The sequence below is a fragment of the Desmodus rotundus genome, chromosome 6 (assembly GCF_022682495.2).
Source record: "Desmodus rotundus isolate HL8 chromosome 6, HLdesRot8A.1, whole genome shotgun sequence".
NCBI classification, from domain to species: domain Eukaryota; kingdom Metazoa; phylum Chordata; class Mammalia; order Chiroptera; family Phyllostomidae; genus Desmodus; species Desmodus rotundus.
This window is the reverse complement of record NC_071392.1, coordinates 44,999,486-45,022,251: the sequence shown is the minus strand read 5'-3', so window position 1 is coordinate 45,022,251 and position 22,766 is coordinate 44,999,486. Positions and strand designations below refer to the sequence as shown.

The following is a 22,766-nucleotide window of genomic DNA, read 5'->3' as shown; positions in this document are numbered from 1 at the left end:
GGAGACTACAATCTGCACACACACTGTTTACACAGGAACCACAAGCAGTGGTTTAATGCTTACAGAGAGCAGTGCAATTTTATTTCAAAAATGAGTTATTGACTTCACCTGTGTTCCCTAGAGTACTGGCAACAATCACATCAGAGACACTGAAAATGATTTCCTTGATTAATGCCTCATTTTTTCAGGTCCATTTGCTGTTATTAGCCTGATGATTGGTGGTGTGGCTGTTCGATTAGTACCAGATGATATAGTTATTCCCGGAGGAGTAAACGCAACCAACGGTACAGAAGCCAGAGATGCTTTGAGAGTGAAAGTCGCCATGTCTGTGACCTTACTTTCAGGAATCATTCAGGTAAGACTCACAGGTGGGGAAATGGGCTCTCGTGTGTTCATTTCAGAAATATCTATTGAGCACTCTTGGCTGGTGGGTAGAGTCAGCCTGCCAGAACCCAGAGCTCAGGGTTCATGGCACTCAGGAACACCAGCCCAACTATATGCCTTACTGGATGGGTATTCGTTAGGAGCTAGGAAGCCTTGGATGGGTACTTTAGAGATTCCAAAAGCAAGAAAAGCTTGAAGCAGGATTGGTTAGTGATGGGCATAGGGCTTCTCTTATCTGCTTAGAAGGAACAGGAAATGTTGACAAAACATGTCCCCTAGTTCTGAGGGACAGAGGAAGAATGAGTGTGTCCAGTGCTCTTTGGGACTCCGAACCGTTCCAAACCTTCCAGTGGTTTTGTACAAACAGTGGTTGATTTGTTAACCACTGAACTGCTGCAGGTGCAAGTTTGTAGTGTTAGAAAGTGTTCCGGGAAGAACTTTGGTATGTTTTCTGTTGGTTTTAACTTCCTGATCTGTCATGGGATTTATTTGTTTCTTTGTCATTTAAAAAAAATAGTTTTGCCTAGGTGTCTGCAGGTTTGGATTTGTGGCCATATATCTCACAGAGCCCCTGGTGCGCGGCTTTACCACGGCGGCAGCTGTGCACGTCTTCACCTCCATGTTAAAATACCTATTCGGAGTCAAAACAAAGCGGTACAGTGGGATCTTTTCAGTGGTGTATGTAAGTAAGCACCTTACTGGTACTAGTTTTTCCTTCTTTGTTGCCCTCCTCTTCTGTGTCTCTTTTACCTTCAAGGCCCGCTTTTCTTCTTTCTAAGAACTGTAATAAAATGAAAAAGATTCAGTTATTCTAAAGCTTTTCTGAAAAGAGGACTACAAAAGGAATTAATCCTTTATTTTTATTATTATTCTATTAATGTGTGATACTGCCTACCTCACAAGGAAATTTTTGTTAGGTCTTTATTTGGTGGCTACACCTTCACCCTAACTAGCTAAAAAGACAGCTTTTTTCTTGAGACAGAATTATGTTCTTTTGGGGAACTAACAAGTAACTTAAAGGCATTATGGGAGAAGCCATCTCTGAAAAACTGCTTACTCATGCAGGCAAAAAAAAGTCTATAACAGATTTGACTAACATAATTAACTAGTTTAATCGAATAAAATATATACAGACCCTTGTACCCAACTCAGAGAAAATGTAAATTCTTTGTAAGCACACAGGGAACAGTGGTAATAACTTATATGTGAAACTGATCACAAATTCTAAAAATGTAGTATTTTTTTCACTGAGAGTAGTATAATTAGCAGTCAATAACTAAATATAGCTGTAAAACGCCCATACATTTAGAAACCAAAATAGCTACTTCTAAGTAACCCATGGATAAGGGAAACTTTGAAATAATTAGAACCAAATGACAGTTAAAGTACTACATATAAAACTTCTGAGATGCTGCTTAAGCTATTCTTGGGCAGGAAGACCTATAGCTTTTGTAAGTATGTGCCAGACACTGTGCCAGGCACAGCGGTGAGTGAGCCAATGTAGCCCTTGCCCTCTTCAAACTTACAAGTCAATGGGAAAACAGATAACAAATCATTAGTTGCATAAATATTTAATTAATTACATATTATGTTCGATGCTGTGAAGAAAAGGCACTGGCTACTATGAAACTTGAATAGGGAAACCTTTAGATTAGGGGTCTAGGCAAGTCACTTTGAGTCCATTTAAATTGAGTCCTTGATGGATTTAAATGGAATCAAAGTGTGGGAACGTTCCCTAAATAACTAACTTCTTCATGTCCCATAATAGCAGGTAACATGCCTCTTTCTCTGAGATTTCTCTGAATGCCTTGTCACACAGGAACTAGATCAGACGAGCACCTGAGTCCACTGAGAGTATGCTGAGTAACCAAGTTGTGTGGCCTGGGCTCAGGGGTGACCTACTTTCCCGGATGAGTATTGACTGTATTTGGGGTGCTGAGATTGCAACCCTAGGAATAATTAAATGGCTTTAACTCTCCTGGGCATCTTTTCAAACTTCAACACCCTCTTGCCTTCAAAGCTCACCTGATTCTTCTTTCATCTACTAAGAATGATTTCACCCTCTCTCAGCTCTTAAAGCCTTTTCTTAGTATTTACCTTTGCATTGTTTTGCTGACATCAGCCCCTACTCTTTCCTAATGCTCACTTTCTGAATTTGATAATACTACATTGACGCATTAGCATATCAAAGAACACTATGAGATTGCTGGATAAGGATTACAACTTTAAAGTTGTATGAATAGGTAAGAATGGCTCCTAACTGGTGGAAGCTACAAAGAGGAGATTTCAGCCTGAGAACTTTGACTAGCACTGTCCAGTAGTGGGGTGGCTGGTGTGAATTAGTGCAGGAGAGCGTCTCTGTCTACTCAGAGGCTACTGCTTGATGTAAACTCCCAGTGTTCACTGTGTTACAGAGTACAGTTGCTGTGTTGCAGAATGTTAAAAACCTCAACGTGTGTTCCCTAGGCGTCGGGCTGATGGTTTTTGGTTTGCTGTTGGGTGGCAAGGAGTTTAATGAGAGATTTAAAGAGAAATTGCCGGCACCCATTCCTTTAGAGTTCTTTGCGGTAAGTCAACTTTCAGCTATTTCTGTGAGAGATGTAGAAGTGGACGGGAGGGACAGGGAGTTAGACCTTTTTCCTCAGTTCTGCCAAGAGAAGGTTAGATTTGCAAGGGGAGCATTTGCAAATACAATGACAAGAAAGAAAAATCATAGAATGGATGATTCTTAAAATACAGGTAAAGACTATTCATAAATATTTTACTATGAATTGTCTGTGAGTAATGAGATTAGAGAATATTTTTCTTAGTATTTTTATTGTCTAGTTATTTTATAATGAACACATATAACTTTAACAACCTGGAAAAAATTAAGCTGTTTCAATTTTGAAAAGAGCAAAAGACAAAAGTTCCCAAACTTTCTTGGTTCCTGGCACTCCTAGGCCAAAAGAAATATCTAACAGTTTCATTCAGTGAGTAGTTAGGTTCAAACAACTTAATAAATATTTGTCTAACAACTTAGGAACTGTTTATTAAAACAATGCACATAAATTGAAATAAAATATATACTTATTCCACTGTTAAATAACCACAATTTGTTAATGGGCTGTGTGCAGCTGATGGGCACATCACAACTCCTCAAACCTTGGAATCCGATGGGCACCGCTCCCCTCAGTTCCTGTTGACTTTGACTGTGTGGTACCTGCTTTTTACAGCAGCAGCCACTGGTGCCCAGCTTTTCAAAGTTATAGTGTGATCAACAGGAACGTAGTAGGAACTGATGTGGAAACTGTGAACTACTTCAAACCAAGGGTCTAACAGATGTCACTGTTTTCCTTGAAAGTTCTATCCTGCAATGTCCTGGTGAGTTCCCCTTGGCACCCTGGGGCACCTTGGTGCATAATTTGGGAACCATAAGGATAAAAAATAAAAAGCATAGGTGTCTGACCCAAATTTAGCCAGAAGTTTGAGCCATGAAACGTAGGGGCCAATATTATAACTCTTGGGGAAGCCAGACCCTTAGATCCTTCTCTGAGCTTCGGTCTGCCTACATCCCAACAGGGCAGTTGCAAAACCTGGTCTCTCACTGGGGCTGGGCACAGAGCTCCTGCTTCCTGTGGGAGGAGAACAGGAGGTTCTCAGCAAAGGAGACAGGCAAGCCCTAGGTGTGAAGTAAATGACAAAGGTTGCCCTTCCTGGCTTGGTTCCTGGCTCTGTCCATTTTCATTGTGCCTTCATGTTTCCCAGGGCAATGGTTCTCCAGAATTTTATCATTGTAATTACAGTAAACCAGTGTTTTTGCATTTCTTATGTAAGTTCTCCTCAGAGCAAGGGAGACAAAAGAAATTTAAAAAAAAAACAGTTTGGAGTTTTGCATTCTATTTCATAATGTATTTGTGTTGATAGGAAAGCAGGGTGTAAATTATTTGCCACTACATCAAGTTGATGCTCCAGAAACTTAATCCATATTTATCCTGTGGATTTGAATATTCTGGGCTCCACTGAATACGCCCCCATTTGAGATGCACAACAAATGCAATTAAGGATGACAAACATAATTACCACCAACGAAAAAGGGGCTGGAAGCACCCAAGCACTTGGTCTCCAGGCTGCAGTGTCTGATAAGCTCACCTGGAGCGGGGCTCCCTGCCTCAGCCACCCTGCACAAGGGACAGGCTCCCTTCCCTGCACAGCCCAAATTCCTTCTCTCCTCCACAACCCACTCAGGGTTCTGCAGCTATAGTTCTTCAGCAGGAAGAAAATTGCTATCCTTCCTTCTGTTATTTTTCTCTCCTTGTGGCTCACTAAGGATCATACTTCACACTCTAACTAAATGTATGTCCTGACAATCCAGGAAGCCTTATGTCCGGTGCCATGCCTGGGGGATGGGCACTTTCACTCTGACCCTGACTGAAAGGAGGGAGGCTGCTACAGGGTGCTCTAACCACACATGGCGCTGCTGTCCTGTGAGCAGGGTTGGCAGGAGGATGGCAGACCCAGACACAGATTTTATAAGGATCCCCTCTCATTGAAGCACCCCCACAATACACACTTCAGTGGCCTTTATTCCTGCCGTGTTATCAGAGACACATTTCACCTGGCCCACATCAAAGCCAACTCCTGAAAGGTTTTATGGCCTCTTCTGTTTGCAGGCAAGTAGCCAAACACCTCAGCATGGAACAGACCAAAACAGAGAGAAACGAATTCCAGGCCACAAGGAAACTGTGGAGTCCATTTTAATTTTGTGGGGAGAGTCATTAAGAGAACTTAAAATTGCCAGAAGCTAAATATAATTCTTCTTTCCAAAACTTGAAGTTAAAGCAAGAGTAGATTTGGCTTGGCCGACAAATTGCTTGAAGCTCATTTTCGTGACATTTGAATTTTCATCTATAAAGGACACTTGGGCTTACATCTGTTTCAGGTGGTGATGGGAACTGGCATCTCAGCTGGGTTCAGCTTGCACGAGTCGTACAATGTGGACGTCGTTGGGACACTTCCTCTGGGGTAGGAAAACAGTTTTATGTAACGGCATGACTCGAATAACAGATCTATTATGGTTTCCAACTCCTGCTTTAGTATTCTTGCAATGAAAAAACCTCTTTTTTTTCTACGTATCACATAGCTGACGGTGTGGTGGTTTTTGTTGTTTGTTTTTTAGTGTGTGCATGGGTTTTTTTCTTTTATTCTGATAAAAAACATAAAATTTACCATTTAATCATTTTTAAGTGTACAGCTCAGTAGTGTTATGTATGTTCATAGTATTGAGAAACAGACCTCTGGGGCCTTTTCATCCTGTACGTCTGAATCTCCAGGCCCATTACACAGTAACTCTCCATCGCCCTGCCCAGTGTCTGGCAACCACCATTCTACTTGTTGTCTCTGTGAATTTGACTACTATAAGGTACCTCATATAAGTGGAATCATATAGCGTTTGCCTTTTTCATGACTGGCTTATTTAGCTTAGCTTAATGTCCTCAGAGTTCATCCATGGATTAGCATATAACAGGATTTTCTTCCTTTTTAAAACTGAATAAAAGTAAATGGTATATATGTACCAATGCCTGTTCATCCATTCATCATCAGTGGAGAGTTGTGTGGCCTGCACCTCTTACCTGTTGTGGATAGTGTTACCATGAACATGATTGTGCAAATATCTTTTCGAGACCCTGCTTTCAGTTCTTTTGGATGTACACGCAGGAGTGAGATTGCTGGATCGTGTGATGGTCCCATCTTTAACTTTGTGAGTCACCTCCAGACACTGTTTCCCATAGTGGTTGTACCGTCATGCAGTCCCACCAGCAGTAGCATGCGGTGTTCTGTTTGTTTTGTTTCTTATTGTTTATACGTGTTGGTATTTAAAATCTCTCTTTGGGTAACTAGGAATTAAGAGCAAAAAGACCTAAATCTAGCCTGCCACTTTCTCACTGTGTGACCTTGCTCAAGTCACCTATCCTTTCAAAGCCTCAGCTTCCTCTCCTGCCAGGAAAGCACAGTAATTAATACCTATCTCGAGGGCCATGGAGAGAGCTTCAGGACTAATGTGCGCACAGCAGTGAGTGCAGCACCTGGCTCACGCTGTAGTGTTCAAGACACAGTAATCGAAAGTTCTGTGGCTCATTATTTCAGCAGCTTTTCTAGTTTCAAATCATATCTTGCTTCTTTGCTTCATTTTTTTTCTTTTCCCTAACTCTTTACATTTTTTACTATTCTCTTTATTTGAAGGACAAGAGTGACTGTGACCCTCTCCTGGTCTCACCCTGTTCCTCTCACACACTCTGCCTGCCTCGTATCTCTCTGTGTCTCTGTCTATCCCTTATACTATGTCTCTCACCACCCTCTTCTCTTTCCAAAACAACCAAGTCAAACATTTGCCCAGATGTTGTATGTAGACTGACAGAACCTGGCATATTCCATCAGACCTTGCCTCTTCTCCCATCTGAGATTCTTGTAGGAAGCACAGGGAGCAGGAGTTGCTCCTTAAGGAAAAGTTCACCCCCCAGAGCAAGTGTTGATGGAGGAAGCATGCACTTCAAAGCAATAAATTGCTATCATGAACATGTTGCTTACGATTCAACTTAAAGGTATAACACGGTATAGTAATGCTTGCTTTTCTATTTGGACTTATAATTATCTCCATTGCTGCTCACCATAACACTACTGACAAATATATACATTATCTCCATTTTACTGAGAAGAAAGTTTATTTATTCTCATTTATTCTGCTTGTGTTTGTTGAGTGCCTATTAATGTGCCAGGGACACAGCAGTTAAAAGCAAAAGCAAACATATAAGCAAAAAAGCCTTTGTTCTTATGGAGTCTATTCTGCTAGGGGAGAGAGACAAGCAAATAGTAAGGAGAGCCATGAAGAAAAGGGAAGCCAGGTAAGGGATAGGAGAGGCTGGGTTTGCTGTTCTTGGTAGAGTATCAGAGAAGGCGACATTTGAGAGACATGAATGAGGTCTAGTGACTTGCAGTAAGTCCCAGGCTGGACCCAGAACTCAGTCTTCCGATACTCAGGTGTGTGCACTTTCCATTACCTCACACCTGAGTCACTGACATAATCAGTCATGTGATAAACATTGGCCTGTGACTGGATCCAGGAGATAACCTTACTGAACAACCAACCACAAGTAATTTGAATAAATGTGAATGTTTACACGTAGACTTCTTTTAAAAATCCACATGCCGCCATAATTTCTATCTAATTCTTTCCCTATTGCATTGTATCCAAACATGCTTTTCCTTCTAGAAGAGCTAAGTTGGGTTTTTTTTTAAATAATATTTTATATTTCTGAAACTTGGCTACTCAGAAAGCTTATCTTTCTGGAATTTTGCCCAAAACCAAGCAGGAAACAAATACTGTCTTCCAACCTATCTATATACAGAGTGGGCAAAAGTAGGTTTACAGTTGTTCACATGGGAAAAAATATAGTAATTAATAAATAATACAAGAATAAACTGTTTTGCCTGCTCACAACTGTAAACCTAAACCTACTTTTGCCCCACCCTACATAACCATACTGTTTCAGTTATCTGTGAGTCGTATTGCCAAATAACAAATAGCTCCAAAGCAGTGGCTTCCAGTAACAATTTATTTGCTCACAATTCGTCAGTCTAGGTAGAGCTCAGCTGGGTGGTTCTTTTGCTGGTCTCATGCAGCTGTAGGTTTCTGAAGGTGTGACTGGAGGATCCAATAGGGCTTTGCTCCATGTCTGAACCCTCAGCCGGTAGGCTGGAACTGCTGAGGGCTGGCTGGCATCTTTCCACATGCTCTCTCTAGCAGGGTAGTCAAACTCTTTCCATGGTGGCTCAGGGCAGGACAGAAAAGCAGAAGCCACCAAGCATCTTACAGCACTGACACAACTTCACTTTCTCCACATTATCTCAGTCAAAGCAAATCACAAGTTCCAGCCAGAGGGCAAACAGATCCACCTCTACATGGGAAAGCAGCACATACAAGGATGGGAGGAATTGTTGGTCATGTTTGAGAGCAAACTACCACACTCATTAGCTACACACACATAAGTATATATACAAGTGTCCAGAAAGTGACAGTTGACTAGTAAAGATCCCAGTTGTGGCAATATATCCTGTTTCTTGGTTTACTTTCCTTAACTCATTCCAAAATAAAAATCCTTTTCTCAAATTCTTATTCCTCAGACCCAAAGCTACTTCCAGGCCTTCCCTCTTGGTTCACTTATGTAGCAAAGTGCAAGGGGAATACGTAAGTTTCATAGTCAGATCCCCCCTGGGTTTGATTCTGTGCCCCATCTTGGACAAATTACTTGACACCTGTAATCATTTTTTTCACCTGTAAACTGGGATAACAATGATACCTATCTAATAGGATTGTATTTGAGGACAAATGAGATGACATTAGTCAAGCATGTAGCACGTAATCCAGGCTGTATATATGTTAGGTTTCTTTTCTCTCTCCCTCTCCCTTCCCCTTACCCCAAAACTTAAGACATCCCCTTTTGTCACTGTGATATGACATAGTAAGAGAAATAGGCACAGGGAGGCAGGTTCTTCATGGTTTTTGTTTATTCAGTTGATGAGCATTTGACCTTGGGCAAGTTGCTTTACCTTACTATGCCTCATTTTTCCCATCTGTAAAATGGCCATCACGATGGTGCCTACCTCACAGGGCTACTGGAGATAAAAAAGCACAGAACTTGGCACAGAGGAAACAGCCGATAAACGATTGTTATTGTAAGAATAATAACATTGTGCATCAATTGATTGTTGTAATTGTTATTATTTAGCCCAATGCCTTGAATTGGAGCAGGTGGCTTTGAAAACCTCTATTGCTCTCTCCCCCAGACCATTCTAGGGAATCCCTATTCTTTTCCTTTAGGACAAAGTTTCCAACCCATAAGAATTGACCACAAAAGTCAGGTTGCCTGTTGTGGGGCTTCAGGAGTCACACATTTGGCCCCTTCATACTCCCAGGATTCCCAGGTGAGACCCAAGGAGTATATAATTTGCTGCTGCTCCTTTCCTATGTTAGAAACTCACCTGGGATCCTGGAAGCAGCAGAGTCCTTACGTGAAATAACAAGGGAGGGCAGTGAGTGCCTGCTGTTGCTCAGACAGTACTTCTCCTCTGAGATAACCCTTGTCTGACACCCTCCCTACCCTCAGACTTTGGTTCAAATGTCTTGTGGCATCAGAGCACTTCGCTGACCCTCTCTTCTTCCTGTTATGTGTCTTACTTACACCTACCGTATAGGTGCCATGAGGTATAAGGTTACTCTTTTTCTAAATAAACCAGCATCTGATCTCTGCTGATAACCCATTCACCTGGTCCCCGGGGTTGGGGCCTGGAAAGAACCTCTGTGTGTCCAGGAGGGCCCTCCCTTTTGCCAAACTAGAGCAAACATATCCAAGCATTGATCATCTCCTTTGCAAATAATTCCCCTCTAACATGTTCCCCTTTAGCTGCATGTTTTTTCCCCAATGGCCAAAGCACTTGTGATAAATTCCACTTGATCTTTCAGGCTACTACCTCCAGCCAATCCAGACACCAGCCTCTTTCACCTCGTGTATGTGGATGCCATCGCCATAGCCATTGTCGGGTTTTCAGTGACCATCTCAATGGCCAAGACCCTAGCAAATAAACATGGCTACCAGGTTGATGGCAATCAGGTAAAAGCCATTAATTTCCTGGAGCTGTTTCATAGCGATAGAATCATCATGCTCTACATGAAAGGCAGATGAACTTGATTTATCTGTCTTGGTAGAAAAATTTGTAAGTTTGATGATGGGTGTTTTTGAAGCATGAATTTATTCAACATTACAATTTTTTATAATTGGTGTGTATTTGATCATCAGAACAATGAGGTACAGAGTCCGACCTCACCTCTCAGGCAGAGGTCAGCTAGACAGTGAAACCTCCAGTCTGAGGTTTGCAGTTTACCATACTCCTATTGATGTTATCACTATTATTTTTGTTTTTTATTTTTTAATTGTATGTTTCAATTATGGTTGTCATTCAGTAGATGTTATCACTTCTTAAAGCTCACAGATTGAGAATAAAATATTTTCCCAGAACCACCTTTACTCCACAGGAAGCCTTCTCTTTGGTCATTAAGTTTGGAGTATGTGATTCATAACTCAAACTCCACAGTAGATTCTTTGTCACCATCTTTTATAACATAACTACAGGTGAGCTATTTAATCTGGATACCACCAGCTATCATTTGGGCATGACAATGTCTGTTTTAACATGCTGTGTGTTTCTAAGAAGAGACTAGATACTCCGCATTCATATGACACACAGTGATCCAACCAGGACGAGCAGAAGTGGCCCTGAGAATGGGGATCACTCACTGTCCCGGGAGGACACTGGCATGGACTCCTAGCTAAGCAAGAGCCAGGCCTTCAAAAGATGTCAGTACTATACACCACAATCCTATGTACCTTCCATTTAAACAACAAAAATATTTTGTCCCTTTTGTTGTAGTTCTTTTTTTTTAAAGCATTATTTGTGCAGAGAGTGTTTGGGAAAGAGGGGGCTGAGCTCAGCATTTATCTCCAACATTAAAAACTCAAAGTGTTTCCCCGCACTTTAAATTATGTAATAATTCCTATTTTGAGCTCATGCTAAATAAATTCTTATATCTGAAAAGAGAATGAAGAAACAGCCTACACTGCTGAAAATGTGTATTATGTGGGCCATCACACCTTTCTTTGTAAGGAATAACTGGTCTCTTTTGTGCTTTGTTTCCACATGGAAAAGGAGCTCATTGCACTGGGACTGTGCAATTCCATCGGCTCACTGTTCCAGACTTTCTCAATTTCATGCTCCTTGTCTCGGAGCCTTGTTCAGGAGGGAACCGGAGGGAAGACACAGGTGTGTATACCACTGGCCTCTCAGGATTTGGGTGGTAATTACATTTTAATGCCTTCGTTCTAGTCTGAACCCTAAGCTACTCTGCATGCAGATCCATGCTCCAGTGAGCTGCATAGTGAATCAAAGGAAGGTATGATTGATTAAAGCAAATCATAAGGAGCTAAATCTACAGGAAAGAGGTCTACTGTCCAGTTAAATAAAAAAATTATACTTGCAACAAGTAAACTTCCAAGTTGATACCTAGGATGTTGTCATGAAAGTCTGAGAACTTTCTGTCCCAATGGAACACTCTGCATTGATGGAAATATTCAGTATTTGCACCATCCAATATGGCAGCCACAAGCCACATGAGGCTCTCAAACACTTAAAATGTGGCCAGTGCAGCCAAGACCTGAATTTTAAGTTCATTTAATTTTCATTTTTTTAATGTAAATACTACATATTGCTAGTGGCCACCACATTGGACAAAAGAGTCTTGTCTGTAGTCGTCTGGCCCTTGTGGATCTCAGATCAGCACCAGACATCTCCGTTTCTCCGTTCCTGGCAAGAACATTTCAGTCAGGGTGTTTAAGCATTGCAGCTTCTGTTTAAAAGCTATAAGAGGAATAAAACTTTGGAGAAGTGGGAAGAACTTGCAGGTTTATGTAATGGTTTGGATGACTTGTTTGAATCCATATTTTCTTGATCGTCCCACATTGATTATCAAAACACTCAGACCAACCTGTGCCAGCCTCTTAACTCATCTCCTAAAAGCTCCTTCCATGTCTTTTCTCACTCAGCTTGCAGGTTGTTTGGCCTCGTTAATGATTCTGATGGTCATATTAGCCACTGGATTCCTCTTTGAATCATTACCCCAGGTGTGTAGCTTGGACTTGGTGTGAGATTTTCCATGTGTACAGATTTTGCTGTATCATTTGTTTATATTTTGAGGGGCTGTTTCGTGGGTTTTTACTGTAACCCTAGCAGGGTGGTTTGAAAAAGGGCCAAGGCTAAGACCAGAATCCTGCTCCATAATCTACAGGGTCCTGGGACCTTGGGAAAGCCATCTATAATCTCCAGGCCACAGACAAACTGTTGGCTGGCTAATCTCCAACATCCCTTCTCTCTTTGATCTTCTCTGACCTTATACTTCCATTTAAAATCTGAGATGGCCTACACCCATAAGACATTTTTTACTGATATATTTAATCTAGTAGAGATTAAAAACAATATGGAGAAAATCATAATGTAGAAAGACCATGGGTGAAATAATTCCTTGAATACCAAGTTTAATTCTGAACCTCTTGACTACCATGCAGGTTTGCTGGTAGAATATAAGCCTGGTTTTCCAAGGCCCATTTTAGCTAATCAAGTCCTGAAAATCCAGGTGTTCATGGCTCCAAATGTACCGTCACTGCCGCATAGGAAGTGAGTGGGGAGAGGATGTGGGAGGGCAGCAGGAGGACAGTGAGGAGCCAGCAAAGGGAGTTCTTGGACACAAGAGGAGAGGCAAGCATGGATGTGCTGTATTTCAGGCCGTGCTGTCTGCCATTGTGATCGTCAACCTGAAAGGAATGTTTATGCAATTCTCAGATCTCCCCTTTTTCTGGAGAACCAGCAAAATAGAGCTGGTAAGTAACAAAGGTCACTGTTAGGTGAATATGTCATAGCCAACACATGGATTAGTGCTGATAAAAGTGTGAGAGGGATAAGTTAGTGCAGTAAGTTGTTATATGCAGTATCCAGTTAGGCAAAGTTAGGTACTGTGTGTGTACATGTGCATGAGTCTGTGTAACTCTAGGAAGTTTTTAGTAGGATTCTACATAAAGCTTTCTGTCTTTTGTTCAGACCATCTGGCTTACCACTTTTGTTTCCTCCTTGTTCCTGGGATTGGACTATGGTTTGATTACTGCCGTGATCATCGCACTGATGACTGTGATTTATAGGACACAGAGGTGAGTGCACAGATTGGGATGGGTGTGAGTGTCCTACCTGAGATGGCAATGTTGACTTTAAATATATTTGTCAACAGACTGTGAGTATCTTGACTGGGGAGGCGTGCTCCTGGAGTCCAGGATCAGGCACATAGTGTGTTCTCTGAATGCTTATTGAGGGAATCCACCCAAAAAACCATCCAATATTTGTATTGTATGTTCTAACTCACAAAGAAGCACTTGCATCTACATGCTAAGAAGCACCAGGACATAGTACAAGACCATGAATGTTGGATCAAAGACCTTAAGACATATTCTGGCTCTCAAAGCTCTCTGACCTTGAACAACTCACTGAATCTCACTGGGCCTCAATTTCTCAAACAAAACTTAAGAAAACTTCTTTGGTAACTGGAGATTTTTGTTTTCTCCCCACCCACATCAGAGACTCTTAGAAACAAAAAGAAAACCTCTTCTTCTACTTTAAAATTAGAGTAAGAAGACAGTTCTACCTACTGAGTGGAATGAGAACTTGAGTTACATGTGGCATGACTTGAACTCTGCACAATTCATTTTTGCCCTCATCTTTAAATGCCAAGTATTTTGTCCTGACCAGGTCATTGGTGTGGTATGGTGTGTATAGTGTGTATGTGTGTAGTTGTATGGTATGAGCATGCAATTGCATTGTGTATTATGTGTATGTGGAGGGTGTGTGTCATATGTAGTGCATGTGTGGTTAATGTGATGTGAGATGTGTTTGCTGTATGGGGGAATCGTGTATGTTGGGTTGAGGTGAAGGGTGTGTGTAGTGTGAGGTGTGTGGGAAGTGTGAGGCTTCGAATAGCACTGGGAACGTGACATATGTGGAGCCCTTCTGCAAAGGCACCGTATAGGGATCAAATATGCCTGATTTTACTAGCAAATCCATACATGAAATGTGCAAAACTTCATGTTTCAATCACATACTGAGTCTCAACACAATGGTATGTTTTAACACACTCACTCTCTATCTTCAGCCCAAGCTACAAAGTCCTTGGACAGCTTCCTGACACAGATGTGTATATTGATATAGACGCATATGAGGAGGTAAGACCTTTTCTATCATTTTAAATGGCTGTAAGCATGTGATGTGATTGGCTAACTAATTTTATTTTTACCTAGGACAAAAAGTGGGGGTGAAAAGAAGGGAGGTGTAGTGGTCAAAGTGAAAAACCTGAAAAACTTACCTCCTGGATTCAGTTTTGTAGTTTATACTATACCATACATTAATTACTCAACCTCCTAATATTTATTTTTCCTCTTTTTAAAATGAGGCTAAGTATTTGTTGTTTGAATTAAAGTATATATTTATAAAATTCTGAAACTGAGAGGATGGTTGGTATGTGCATGGTTTTTTTCTGATGAATTTAAACTGATGGTAAAATATTAATACTAACCATGTAAAATATAGGTTTTTGAGCTATGAAATTCTCCCACTTCATTTTTAATGACTAAAATTAGGGCTTAAAATTTCCTTGATTTTTTAATGTTCTTGTCTTATGTGGAATCTCAAAGACTTTTATAAAATCTTTTAAAACTAGTTTTGTCTGTTTGTTTTGTTTCCTGCTTGGTAAGGAATTCTCAGATTCACTATAAGGTATTAGGAAATGAGACTGGTGTTAGGGTTACTGTCTTCTCCTCCTTCCAAAGAACTATATGCTAAATTACTTGTTTCCAAACTGCGTTCTACAGTTCTGGGCTTCTTGATAAAATATTCACTCTATTTCATTTGGGTTCATTTCAACTCCTGCCTGCATTCCATGAATGAACCAATTCAAACCTGTGCTCACTTTATTTGACTCCTTCCCACAGTCTAAATATTTTTCAGTCCCTTTTCTTTGTGTGTTATGGTAAAAGTAAAACACAGGGAAACTCTTAAATGGGAAGATGTGCATTTTTAAAGGATTCTCCCTACTCCTTCCTCCAGAGCATGAGTAGAGTGATATTATTATATCCAAACAATATTAAGAGGGCTCTTAGCAACCTCTGCATGAATTTTCAAGTTGGAAGCGGGAGGCAACTCCAGTTTTAATTCTGAAATATTTCCATGTGTTAAATTCACTAACATTTTGTTTCTCAGGTGAAAGAAATTCCTGGAATAAAAATATTCCAAATAAATGCCCCAATTTACTATGCAAATAGCGACTTGTATAGCAGTGCATTAAAAAGAAAGGTGAGTCATGAGATATTAATTTTATACTATTTCTCTCTACATACATGTATGTGTAACCTTTTAAAAACATTTTTAAGAAAAAGAAGTGAAAAAATAATTTTGAATTCCTTCTCTTGAGATCCTATGGGTTCCTTTGGTCATTATTAGAACTCAGCATCACACTGCCCAATATATAGGAAAACCTCACAGTCAACCCGCAGAGTCTCTTAAATATATGAATCTGAGAAATCTAAGTTTGAAAAATGCTACTTTAAGTTCTCTTTAATACTTTAGCTTCAGGTTGTCTGGAATCAAGACGGAATAAGAAAGGGTACTACTAATGGTCTTTCAAAGAGAGAGTCACTCAGCTCATGGGACCTGAGGACAAAGTAGAGAAAGGTTTGGGGTGATAACTTAGGATGGAAAACCATCAAATAGGGGATATTTAAAGAGTAATTGCATTTGTGTGAGTTCCTGGAAGCCAAGAAGTGGTTTTGCTTGATTGCTTTTCTGTAAAGACTGGAGTGAACCCAGCACTTATCATGGGAGCAAGAAGAAAGGCCATGAAGAAGTACGCTAAGGAGGTCGGGAACGCAAACATGGCTAATGCCACCGTCGTCAAAGCGGTGAGTGTTCTCTTCATTGTACTTTTCCTTCTCTCCCGATCCACAGTGTCCCCCACCTTCATTCAAGATTGAAGTTATAACACAATAGGAAGTCCCTAAGATAGTAAAGTTTAGAAACAATCTAAATATCCTTTAAGTATTAAAGATGCATGATAAGCTCAGTAATGAGAATGCTTCTGAAATAAGTAGTGATGTGGGCCCAGGGAAACATTGTTCTAAAAAATAAAAATCACACAGTACCTTAATAAATTTTATCATTAGTACCTCGTCATAGATTCATTCAGCTTATAGTAAAAGAACTCAAAGGGTGATTTTTACTGTTCAGGCTTATGTAACTTATGGTCTATCATGCTGAAGTTAATGGAATTATTTTAGAAGCTATGGGGAAATATATGTGATAACTAAGGAGAGTGGATTTCACTGGACCAAAGGGGGAAAAGAAACTGAGCTAAAATCTAATATTATATACACATCTTTTTTGGTCACATTACAAGGCTGGGATATGGCAAATATTTTAGAAAAGATGTGATATAATCAGTAGCTTAAGACTCTATGGACTGATTTTTTCGTATAACTCTCAGAACCGAAATGTGATTTGTTCATAGAATTCCGGTGTGATTTGATTTTTGGCATAGGACGCAGAAGTAGATGCAGAAGATGGTACGAAGCCTGAAGGAGAAGATGATGAAATCAAGTACCCCCCAATAGTCATCAAGAGCACCTTCCCTGAAGAACTGCAGAGGTTCATGCCCCCAGGGGATAACATCCACACCGTCATTCTGGATTTCACACAAGTCAATTTTATTGATTCCGTTGGTGTAAAAACTCTGGCAGGGGTAAGCATCATCGTGAACAAGTCACTTAAAATCTCTGTATCCTGTTTTGCCATCAGTAAAATCAGAGTTGAACTAGGGTCCCTTTCCAACTCTAAAAATTTTTTTTTTGTTTTTTTTCAACCTTTGATTATGGAAAATTTGAAAAAATTCAAAAGTAAAAAGTATAGTATAATGAACACCCCCATGTACTTATTACTCAGCTTCAACAATTATCAATTTATGATTAATCTTACTTCACTCATGCCCCATACCCATTTTCCCCTGCTCTTATTTTGAAGCACATTCCAGTCAACACATCATCTGTAAATAATTCAGTATATATTTCTACAAGATTTTTTAAAGTCATTTTTATTATATATTTATGATACATAAATAAAATTTGATGTTTCTAATTATGACTGTCCATGTAAAAATCAAAAGAAATAACCATTTTTAAATGACTAGCTAAAAAATGCATAATTATTGAAGCAAATTAGTTCAAGTGAATGTATTCGAGTGTCTTATGTCAGTGGAATACATATTGGTAAAAAGAGACTTGTATCTGGCACAGTCAAGAGAAACTAAACTTTATTTCAACATTATTACAGATTGTAAAAGAATATGGAGATGTCGGTATTTATGTGTATTTAGCAGGATGCAGTGGTAAGTACACTTCTAGAATGAGGAGAAATAGTAATATTTTTATTTTTGTTTCTCTTTTTTTAGGAAATATTTCCCCTTAATTTTGGTTTTGGTGAAAATAAATTTTTTTTCTTCTGAAAGTCACTCTAAAGCTAGCCTTGAAATTAGCCACTTCCAGGCCCTCCTGTCACTGGGCTACTAGTGGCAGGCCTCCTGAGCTGGAGTTGGTGAAAAGGAACTAACAAACCATTGCTCTGGGCTGGTATATTTTTTAGTAATTATTTAATGGCTGCCATAAACATAGTTACATAAGATCATTTAGGTTTTTACATACAATGTCTGCTGCTTTCTATATTAAGTTTTGGTTAAAACAGTGCTTGAAAATGAACTGCTTGACAGCATGCTCTGTGGGCACTCTGACCTTGCTGGTGTGAGTGCGGAGTGAAACTGCCCTGACAGAGACTTTACACGTCACAGACGCATTTGCCTTTCAACCCAGAGAGTCCGGCAATGTGCTGCACACATTCAAGTGGAACACACACTTGGGCGGTCATCACAGTACTGTCTGTAAAAGCAAAGGACTGGAAACACTCAACTATCACACAAAAGGGACCAGTTAAATTAACTAGGCTACACCTACAAGATCCAATACCACGTAGTCATAAAAAAAATTAAGTGAAAAAATTAAATGTTTAAAAAATTCAGAATAATATAACTAGTGCACTTTCTTTTGGGTAAGGAAAGGGCAAGCATAAGAATATTTGTTTATATATTTACTTATGTTTGCATAAATGCATACTGGAGGACTACACAAGAAAATAATAAAAGTAGCTTCCTGCAACTGGGGGTGTGATGTCATGGGTACAGGGATTGGAGTGAGACTTTTTATTATATCATTTTAATATTTAAACTGTATGAAAATGTTACTTTTTTTAATGTTCAAGATTGATACCCAAAATGTGGACTAATTTCCTTTTCTTCTTTCTTAGCACAAGTTGTGAATGACCTCACTCAAAACCTATTTTTTGAAAATCCTGCCTTATGGGAGCTGCTGTTCCACAGCATTCACGATGCAGTTTTAGGGAGCCAACTTCGAGAGGCACTTGCAGAACAAGAAGCCTTAACTCCTCCACCCCAGGAGGACACAGAGCCCAATGCCACTCCTGAGGCGTGAGGAACTCAGCCTGGGATGGGTATGAGCTTCTCCTGAAATTACTCATTTACACATTTTAAATACTAGTCAATTCGATTTTTTTCCAAAGGGTAAATACAAGTAGTCAAGGCTTGATTTGGAGGGTGAATGACGCCTGGCAAGATGTATCTTACTTGTGTGTGTGTGTGTGTTTAATTGACTACTTCCAAGATAAATTGGCCTCTCACCTGCATTTATTGTGCAGTGACATTTCTGTTACTTTTTAGTATTGTCTTTGTCAGCCAAGCACTTAAGAACTTTTTCCCTTTAAGTACCTTATCTACAATTCAGATATGCTGTCACCAGATGGGTAGTGTTCCTTGCTTTTGTACTTGCTGGTCTACAGATTTTCTGTAACTAGAGTTATCAAACGGAAGTGGCATACCCGCAGTTTTCTGGAAGTTCTTTCCAAACAACCATTTGTTTTTACAGAAGCAATGTAAGTGCATTACAGAAAAACTAGACTAGCAAAAATAAGAAAATAAAAACATTATATTGCTACCACTCGAAGATTATTGCTAACACCTTAATGTATCCTTTCAGATCTTTATGCATACATATTTACATCTTTTAACCAAAATAAGATTATACTCTACAGTGTTCTGTAACCTATTTTTTTCTCTCATTCTAGACCATTTTTACCTCAGACCATATTCAAATGTCCCCCACTTGTCCCCAGATTTGTAGTTGATTCGTCCAAAGTAGTATCCATTGTGTGACCTTACACCATAACTGGTCATGTCCCTTTAAGTCCCTGAGTGTATCCTAATCTCGCACAGTCCCTTCTGGGATGACATGGACTTGTTAAAGAGCCTGGGGCCGTTGTCCTGGAGAATCCCCTATTGGTCACCTGCTTCCTCAAGGTGTTATTTAGCCTGTCCTTTTATTTTCTGAACTACTTGTGATCTAGAAGTTACATCTACAGGCCTCGTGGATTTGAATAAAACATTTTTTGCTAGAATATATCATAGATGAGACACAGGCTTCAAATTGCATCACATCAGGAAAAAACACACCATGACCCTACCAATAGTGATGCTAAGGTGAATCCAGTGGATTAACAGAACAGCCTAATCCCCCAATTGGGTTTTCACCTTTGTGGTTAGTGAGTTATCTACATGGTGTTCTTTTGTCTTGGAATGAATTCCCAGTTCCCCAGTTAGCCATTCCCCCAGGAGTTTTAACATCTAGTGGTAATCTTTGCTTAAATCCGTAAATATTAAGGTTTGTGAATTTTTTTCCTCTGATTTTCTTATTTCTTCTGCATTTATTAGTTGGTGTTTCTATGTAAATTATTATAGCTTTCCTTCCTCAACTTGAGCTATTTAGTCATCCTTAAATACAGTTCTTACTGGAAAGGCAGGTTTGTTTTTTCCATTTAATTATCAAATTCAAAGTAAAAAGTTGGTTTCTAAATAGATGGTGACAAATTAGGTTCCTTTCCATTTCTTTTTTGGTATAATTATAGACTCATGAATTTTTATATTTTAATGTGTTTCAGTCTGTTAGTTATTCTTTTTGGTGCTAAAATTGTCACAACTGTGACCAGTAGGAGCCCCTAGAAATGTTGCTAATAGTGAAGTAGCCTAAGGACCACGTATTTAAGAAAACTAACTCCAAAGTATAGCATCTTCCTTAGAAGTCCATAAGAGTTATTTAGTTAACTCTTCATCAAACTCAGTTTTAAGCCTATGAATAAGATGCTTACTTTCAAGTACTCTTTATAATTGTTCCAAAGGAGTGGGGGAGACCATTAAGACAATTTGTCATCAAAAGTTCTTATTTTACAATTCTAACAGATCACTCTCATTCAAAGCACAAGTATTAATTGGCTAACCTGCCTAAGGCCTCCCCTGCTAAGATTTCCTGCTAATATTCAGTTTGTCTTTTTTATATGCTTTTTCTTTTTTTAAATGTTTTTTATTGATTCCTTGTTTCAGTTTTCATGAAGAAAACACTGGCAGGAGAAAAGTGGTCACATCCCAGGAAAGTACTACTTTAGCATAGGTCTACTCAAAACCAAACTCTGTGGTTTGTTTGTTTTACCTCCAGTGAGGTTTCTCATTACTTTACTAATTTACTTCAAAGTAGACCCCTTCTTTCTAATCAATTCTTTACCTAGATATACAGGGAAATTAGATACGCATTCGGTTGTTTCCTTGGCAGTCATCACACACAAGATCCACTACACCTGCATTCTGACACAGACTGCCTTCTGAAAGAGCACGAGGTTGTAGGGCCTCAGCTTACACCAGAAACTGTTGTAAAAGCGCCTGCATCATTTCGGCCATTAAAGATTGTAAGCAATGTTACAGAATTTTTCATTGTATATCTCAGCACCAGCCTTCAACAAATGCTTTACACATAGTGGAGACTCAAGTCCTAGTTCTGATAGGTTGAAAGTAGTGTACAAAAAAAGTATGTCTGTATCTTACAAATTTGTATTTAACTTTTCTTTAATGTTTAGCCTAGTTCGAATGGAATTCTACCATGTACATAAAAAGCACTGAAGTCTTACTGAAGGGAATGTTTTTGTTTCAGCATGTTTCTGAGAATCTACAAATGCACTTCAGAATGTATTTTATCTATATGTAAATATTTTGGAATGTTTTACTTAGAATTATTTCATATAGTGGAAAACTTCCTGGCCTCTCTTTACTTAGTCAAGTTTTGCCTCTACCTTCTTTCTGGACTTTAATATCTGCTAGTGTATTCCTGTCTTATGATTTTCAGCCCGGATTCAAATGCAGATTCTTATCAAAATGTGCATAACATACATCACTCACATGGACTAACCCTCTTTTATAGTAGTCCTGTAGGGGACAACCCTGTTTTCAGGAAGGTCCCATATAGACAAATGCTTTGTCTTTCCTCAAACCCTACATAATATGACAGCGGTTGATCTCTACCTCGCGGAGGGATGGAATGTTTGACAACAATGTGAACCAGGGCTCAGGGAACTCCTATTCATGGCAGACATTGACTCTGTATATACAATCATATGGCAGCTGGTAGTAGGATCCCAATTGCCAATCTCATCTGCAGTGGGACTCAAAGAAACAGTTAAAGATCTGAATCCTCTACAAATCCTGGGAGTACCTCACTTTGTAGTTTTCAGGAAACATCTAAAATGTCCACTCCATGTGGTTTGACCCTATATCCTTACTTAACAGAAAGGAGGTGCTTGCCTCCAAAGATATATTGAGAAAATGAGCATGCCCTCCTGTGTGCATGGAGAGGGCATCAAACCCAGAGAATCTGCCCTGGAGTGGGTAGGTGCGTTTCTCTGTGTTTTAGGGGTGGGGGTAGGGGTGTGTGGCCTTGTGTGGGGATGAGGGAGGGAATGCTATGTGGTGGGGAAGGCTTTATCTACTATGTCTGCCCCTTTAAAGATAGTAAACCAATTTAAATTCTAAGATCAAATAAAACTTTAGTGTGAGACTGTATGCTTTAATGAGTGCAAGAAAACTGTTGGTCCTTTTTAGACCTTTCAGGAATGGTGTTAGGATTCAGTATGTTTAGATTCTTGATAATATGGCTTGAATGTTCATAAGGGTTGATGTGAGAAATGATAAAAGTACGATCTAATTCTCCAAACCGAAATGCATACGGCCAACCTAAATGCATTCAATGGCTTTGAAACCCCTCAAATCCCACTAAAATGTTCAAAAGCTAGCTGCCTGCTTATTGACATGAATGTAGTCAAGTTTGAACATCTCACAAATCCATCTTGCCTTTGAAAAAGACTCAGAGCCTTTTCATTGTACTGGTATATAGCATTTACTTTATGTAACAGGTGAACCTGACTGTTGTGGAAATTAAATTTTTATAAATCTGATACCATTTTTAAATACTTTTTGAAGTATCACTGCAGTGTTATTTTTCTATTCATAATCCTTTGTATTATCTACTAGCACCCTGATGTGTATAAACATGCATATACACATTTTAGCTGGAGTGAGTCACTGGCTAATGTGTTTTATCTTCTTAAATATGGTGTAAACATGCTAATCTACATGGTGTTTATGCTGTCCGCATATACATGCCTGGGCAGGGACATCTGTTTTTCAATTTATTGTACATCTGATGTGTGGTCAGTTAGCTTCTTGTCACGTACCTAAGTGAGATATCAAGATTTACAGCCTATAACAT

The 22,766-nt window shown here is 39.5% G+C and overlaps 1 protein-coding gene across 4 annotated transcripts in view; it reads left to right on the top strand.

Annotated features, from left to right (window-relative positions):
• The window catches only part of SLC26A5 (solute carrier family 26 member 5), a 50,390-nt gene extending 28,459 nt beyond the window's left edge, over positions 1-21,931 (top strand). For 2 of the 4 annotated variants that reach the window (XM_053925965.1, XM_053925966.1), the window contains exons 7-21: positions 189-355; positions 902-1,066; positions 2,799-2,951; positions 5,306-5,388; positions 9,884-10,031; positions 11,125-11,238; positions 12,018-12,095; positions 12,753-12,848; positions 13,066-13,172; positions 14,165-14,234; positions 15,268-15,360; positions 15,858-15,965; positions 16,601-16,801; positions 17,389-17,443; positions 18,412-21,931. In XM_053925965.1, the coding sequence (XP_053781940.1) occupies positions 189-355; positions 902-1,066; positions 2,799-2,951; positions 5,306-5,388; positions 9,884-10,031; positions 11,125-11,238; positions 12,018-12,095; positions 12,753-12,848; positions 13,066-13,172; positions 14,165-14,234; positions 15,268-15,360; positions 15,858-15,965; positions 16,601-16,801; positions 17,389-17,443; positions 18,412-18,596 (1,823 nt within the window). In that variant the 3' untranslated portion in view covers positions 18,597-21,931. The remainder of the gene's footprint in view (positions 1-188; positions 356-901; positions 1,067-2,798; positions 2,952-5,305; positions 5,389-9,883; positions 10,032-11,124; positions 11,239-12,017; positions 12,096-12,752; positions 12,849-13,065; positions 13,173-14,164; positions 14,235-15,267; positions 15,361-15,857; positions 15,966-16,600; positions 16,802-17,388; positions 17,444-18,411) is intronic. The other 2 variants (XM_053925967.1, XM_053925968.1) reach the window with 2 other exon arrangements.
• Positions 21,932-22,766: the final 835 nt, after the last annotated feature.